The following is a 6,000-nucleotide window of genomic DNA, read 5'->3' on the forward strand; positions in this document are numbered from 1 at the left end:
GTTCCAGACACACACCCACACACTCTTTACTCACCCTTCACTTTCTCTCCCCGCTCCGTTCCAGATGGCGCTGATGATCTCATCACGGTAGGGCTTTCTCCTGCTTAACCAGAGGGGAGTGAGAATCATCACACACACGCACACACAGCTATGTCTTACTATACTTGTGAGGACTTTTTGGCGACCAACAATTGATTCCCATTCAAAATCCTATTTTCCCTAAACCTAACCCTAACCATAATTTGAACCTTAACCCTAATTCTAACCCTAAACCTAACCCCTAAGCCTAAAATAGCCTTTTTACAAATGTCCTCACTTCTCTGAATTTTTGTTGTTTTACTATTCTTGTGAGGACTTCTGGTACTCACAAGTATAGTAAAATGTACACACACACACACACACACACACACACACACGAGTACACATAGCCTTGTATGGTGCTTGTTTGCCTCATCATCAAGTGTCTGAGAGGAGTGACTACTGTATGCTGTCTAGGGTTTCTTTTGAAAGCCAAGGTTTGTTGTTTCTGATTGTATAGCTTTCCTCCTTGATGAGCTTATTTTATTATGCCGGTCATCTTTCAGTTTGAAACATTTCCCATTTTAAAATGTATTTCAGGATTTCAAAATCGGTTGGATGACCTCCTCAGATTCTGTGTAGGCTGTTTTCTTTTCTATTTTTGACATTCCATAATTATTGGATGTTATACTGTATGTCCATTTGTTATTATCCATTTAGCATACTGTTAACTGGACCAACTAATGAATCATCGATAGAACACATAGTTCCTAGTGTTGTCATCACTCCCTGTGTATTTGTTGTTATCCTTCTGTGCCTGAGTTACTCACTGATTTTGATAGCTTTGGCCTGGCTTGTTGATGGGATGTTGTTCGTAACCAGGCAACGGGACGACCTCCCTTGATTACAGCTCTTCCATGACACACTTTTCCAACTGATTTAAGGTCAGTTCCTCCTGCTAATAATGGAGGTTTAGGACTTGGAGAGGGTATGCTGATTCTAGATCTGCGCCTGAGCAACTTGGACTCAGGGGTAGACGTAACATAGTATACATAAATCTCCCTCTCTCCATTTAGTATGATATGTTACGTTTTGTATGCTATGTTTTAATTTATGGATGTCCATCACCCATTTCATATGATATGTTATGAATTACAGTTGGTATGATTATGTATGAATTGAACATTTGCAATACATACCATATGTCATGAATTCCACTTTGTTGTGTCTAACATTAGCTAGGTGACATCTAACTAAGACGTTTGGTGCAGCATTTCTCAAGTGAAATTTTTGGCATGAAAACGATTAGTCTCTCATTGAACGACAACAAACACTTCATTGAAGAATCCCTACTGTTGACCAGTCACCGACGAAGGGGCATAGACTTCTGCTACCGACTTTGCCTCCAGAATGTGTGCATGAACAGCCGCAAAAATCCTTTCCCAAGCCTCTTGAGTGGTGCAGTGGTCTAAGGCACTGCATCGCAGTGCTGGAGGCTCGATCCTGGGCTGTGTCGCAGCCGGCCGCAACCCGGGAGACCCATGAGGCGGCAAACAATTGGCCCAGCGTCATCTGGGTTAAGGGAGGGTTTGGCCGGCCGAGACGTCCTTGTCCCATCGTACTCTAGTGACTCCTTGTGTTGGGCCGGACGCACGCACACTGACTGCGGTCGCCAGACACATTGGTGCAGCTGGCTTCCGGGTAAGGCGAGCAGTGTGTCAGGAAGCAGTGCGGCTTAGCAGGGTCGTGTTTCAGAGGACGCATGGCTCTCGAACTTCGCCTCTCCCGAGTCTGTACGGGAGTTGCAGCAATGGGACAAGACTGTAACTACCAATTGGGGAGAAAAAAAGGGGTAAAATAAAGCAAAAATTAATAATTTGAACAAAATAAAAAATGAATCAAAATTAACAAAAACGTCAAAAGATGTCGTCATAATATATGCACAAACTGTTTCGGGTTGGGATGCATTCAGATGCTTTTAGGGTTAGAGGAATGGTTTGTTAACATGCTAAGTAGGTACAAAGTAGTAAGTTGTTGCAACGTTGTGTGGAATGTGATTTGAAAACGCAATTTTTTGGGTTGATAGACATTCACGTTATACACCTACCATTCCTTCCCAACCAACCTCCCCCCTTTAGATTTTGGCAAAATTATTTTTATTAGAATTATTATTAGAATTATTATTTTTGGGGGGCCTAAGTAACCTTCTGTCTTATGTAACCATACCAAAAGTACAATTGTATACTAATTGGAGGGTCACAAATGTATGTTTACTATGTTACTTCTAGTCTTTGAGGCCAGGCTGGCCTGAGGACAACTTGTTACCCGGAGCAACAGTGTTAGCCTACATAAAGAGTGTATTGTGAGCATGCGCTAAAGGGCTAACCGCTAACAGCTAAGTGCTAACAGTGGTTTGTTTGGGTTTTGAAGTAGCCTCAAAGCTCATGTTACAGTCCAGAGAATGGCTTATTCATGGGACAAACAGTCACTGGCCTGTTGATGACAATAACAACTCCACCACACTTCAAGTCAGCCATGTAAAATGACACTGTTGTTTTCACACGATATTTTGAATTGATGTGAATGAGATATGGGATTGCAGTAGAAGATAAGTGGCTTGTGATGTTTCTTTTTATGTCATTACAAAGGTCCTTGAGTGACTTGACACATGAGGGGGTATGACATAGTTTTAGGCCTATACTGATTACATTATATTTATATGATGTATCATTACATTCTGGGGCTCCCAAGTGGCGCAGCTGTCTAAGGCACTGCATTTCAGTGTTAGTGACATTACCACAGACCCTGGTTAAAATCCAGCTGGTATCACAACTGGCCGGGATTGGCAGTTCCACCATTTAACAATGGTGTTAACCCCTCTCTCTCCATCTTTCTCTCTCTCCTTGGCTCCCTCAGTGGTTCTTTCTCTAAGCGCTGTGTGAACCGATGGCACCGATGGCAGAGAATAATGTCGACCAATAACATCTCCCAGGCCAGGAAGCTGGTGGAGCAGCTCCGCATCGACGCGGGGATCGAACGCACCAAGGCAGGTTTGGAATCATATTTAGGGCCCAGAGTTTTTTCCAGGGCCTGAGGTTTTTCCATGGTTAGGTCACATGGCCTCTCCCCCTCTCTCTCTCTGACTCTCACTCTCTTGCTCCCTCTTTCCCATCAGGTATCTAAGGCAGCAGCAGAGATGATGAACTACTGCGAGATGCACGCACACAGAGATCCTCTGCTAGTGGGATTGCCCACCTCTGGAAACCCCTTCAAGGACCAGAAGCCCTGCATCATCCTATAGCTCCGCCCCCACCCCATCCCTGGCCTGTCAACCTTTGACCTCAAGACACTGTCAGATGCTCCGTGAAACCCTGACCTCAGAGACTTTGAAGGATAGAGAGGTGATGCTATGTACAATACATATACAGTACATATATAGTCATGATTGTGAGCTGAATAGGTGAAAATCAAATTAATGTGAATCATTGGTGCAACAGATGGTATGGCAGAAAAAGCGTTGTTGGGACGCATTGGAAAACAGGAATGTTACCGGATGATACTGCAAGAGGAGCGGTGAAACACATAATTGGCAGATACAAATGAAGGAAAGCACAAGGCTTTGTGTTCCTCCAAACACATTTTCTGTCATTCAGGATGTAACATTGTCTGGCTAGAGAGAAAACCCAGCTAGCACATTTGGTTCCATTAAAGTTTTGTTGACGCTGAGAACAGAATGTATGTTTTAAAATAACATTCTTAAATGTTACTAATGTTTTCTTGTTGTTTTTATGGAAATTTTTCTTGATGTTCTGAGAACATGGCTTTAAATAGAATCATGAGGACACCTGCAGAAAGCCGTTTCTTAACTTTCTTTGAACAATTTAAGAACATTACTTTAAATCAGGGTTCCCCAACTGGCAGCCCAAGGCCCAAATTTGGCCCGTGGGTGGTTTTATTTGGCCCCCCAAGTACATGTATATTCTAAATCTAATTTTTTTTTCCTGAATCAGAAGTCATTATGTTAACTATCCGTCCTAATGCCAATATGAATGTAACAGTGTTTGTTTTTTCATAATTTGCCCTGCCTTCCCTCTTTTTTGGGGGGTACAAATAACAACACCCTATTTGGCAGATGTATTTTCCTCAAAACGCTTTCTTCCCCAATGTTTCCAATGATCATTGTGTCTAATCCTTAAAGGCCTCCGTAAAGCCTTTGGTCCTTTATCTGGGAATTAATGCATCTTCTTGCCAATGTTAATGCCATTTACTGTACAATTATTCTTCCAGATCATCAATCATTAGGTTTGGTTATTAATGGTGACAATTCTGTTCATCTTGTTTTATTATTATTATTATTCGCTTTGGTGCAAAAATGTTTTGGACCAAGGAAAACACAAAACCATACATTCACTTTTTCAAACTTAATCAGTGTTTCATCAAGAAATGCATGTTTCACGTTGCAGTACATGTTCATATAAAGTTATTGCCTTTCACAGTGCAATGATTCTCTTCTCTTTTGTTGAAGTTCATTATTACTCAAATCAAATCAAAGTATATTATTCCCGTGCGCCGAATACGCCAGGTGTAGACCTTACAGTGAAATGCTTACTTACAGGCTCTAACCAATAGTGCAAAAAGGGTATTAGGTGAACAATAGGTAAGTAAAGAAATAAAAACAACAGTGAAAAAGACTGTGAAAAATAACAGCAGCGAGGCTATAAACAGCAGCGAGGCTATAAAAGTAGCGAGGCTACATACAGACACCGGTTAGTCAGGCTGATTGAGGAAGTACATTGTAGATATGGTTAAAGTGACTATGCATATATGATGAACAGAGAGTAGCAGTAGCGTAAAAGGGGTGGGTGGGTGGTGGGACACAATGCAGATAGCCCAGTTAGCCAATGTGCGGGAGCACTGGTTGGTCGGGCCAATTGAGGTAGTATGTGCATGAATGTACAGTTAGAGTAACTATGCATATATGATAAGCAGAGAGTAGCAGCAACGTAAAAGAGGGGTTGTGGGGGAGGGCACACAATGCAGATAGTCCAAGTAGCCATTTCATTACCTGTTCAGGAGTCTCATGGCTTGGGAGTAAAAACTGTTGAGAAGCCTTTTTGTCCTAGACTTGGCACTCCGGTACCGCTTGCCATGCGGTAGTAGAGAGAACAGTCTATGACTGGGGTGGCTGAGGTCTTTGACCATTTTTAGGGCCTTCCTTTGACACCGCCTGGTGTAGAGGTCCTGGATGGCAGGCAGCTTTGCCCTAGTGATGTACTGGGCTGTACGCACTACCCTCTGTAGTGCCTTGCCGTCGGAGGCCGAGCAATTGCTGTACCAGGAAGTGATACAACCAGTCAGGATGCTCTCGATGTTGCAGCTGTAGAAACTTTTGAGGATCTCAGGACCCATGCCAAATCTTTTTAGTTTCCTGAGGGGGACTAGGCTTTGTCATGCCCTCTTCACGACTGTCTTGGTGTGTTTGGACCATTCTAGTTTGTTGTTGATGTGGACACCAAGGAACTTGAAGCTCTCAACCGGCTCCACTACAGCCCCGTCGATGAGAATGGGGGCGTGCTCGGTCCTCCTTTTCCTGTAGTCCACAATCATCTCCTTAGTCTTGGTTACGTTGAGGTATAGGTTGTTATTCTGGCACCACCCACCACTCTGACCTCCTTTCTATAGGCTGTTGTTTTAGTCGTTTTTAATTGACTGCTCTTAATAGTTGATGATCACTTAAACGTTTTAGACTGGTTTGTCTAATACAGATTGAGAACTACATACAGTTTTTCCACAACCCTTAGTACAAAACTGGTCACACTTGTAACGCAGCCAGTCTTTCATTCAAAAACCTGTCACTGTGCATTCATTTGGATTGTAAAACCTCTCACCACACAACCATTTCCGTTTCAAAATATAAGTTTACTGTGAAATGAAATGAGATCATTGGTTTAATCACCAAAACATGACATCTTTTCAATTTAG

General features: G+C 42.6%; 1 protein-coding gene across 1 annotated transcript in view; it reads left to right on the forward strand.

The window, feature by feature from the left end:
* LOC110524118 (guanine nucleotide-binding protein G(I)/G(S)/G(O) subunit gamma-7) overlaps positions 1–4,519 on the forward strand; it is a 63,698-nt gene extending 59,179 nt beyond the window's left edge. The window contains exons 2-3 of the mRNA XM_036977932.1: positions 2,935–3,064; positions 3,194–4,519. Of these exons, the coding sequence (XP_036833827.1) occupies positions 2,987–3,064; positions 3,194–3,319 (204 nt within the window). The 5' untranslated portion in view covers positions 2,935–2,986 and the 3' untranslated portion in view covers positions 3,320–4,519. The remainder of the gene's footprint in view (positions 1–2,934; positions 3,065–3,193) is intronic.
* The last annotated feature ends 1,481 nt before the right edge of the window (positions 4,520–6,000 follow it).

The sequence above is a fragment of the Oncorhynchus mykiss genome, chromosome 5, assembly GCF_013265735.2.
Source record: "Oncorhynchus mykiss isolate Arlee chromosome 5, USDA_OmykA_1.1, whole genome shotgun sequence".
In the NCBI taxonomy this organism is placed as follows: Eukaryota; Metazoa; Chordata; class Actinopteri; order Salmoniformes; family Salmonidae; genus Oncorhynchus; species Oncorhynchus mykiss.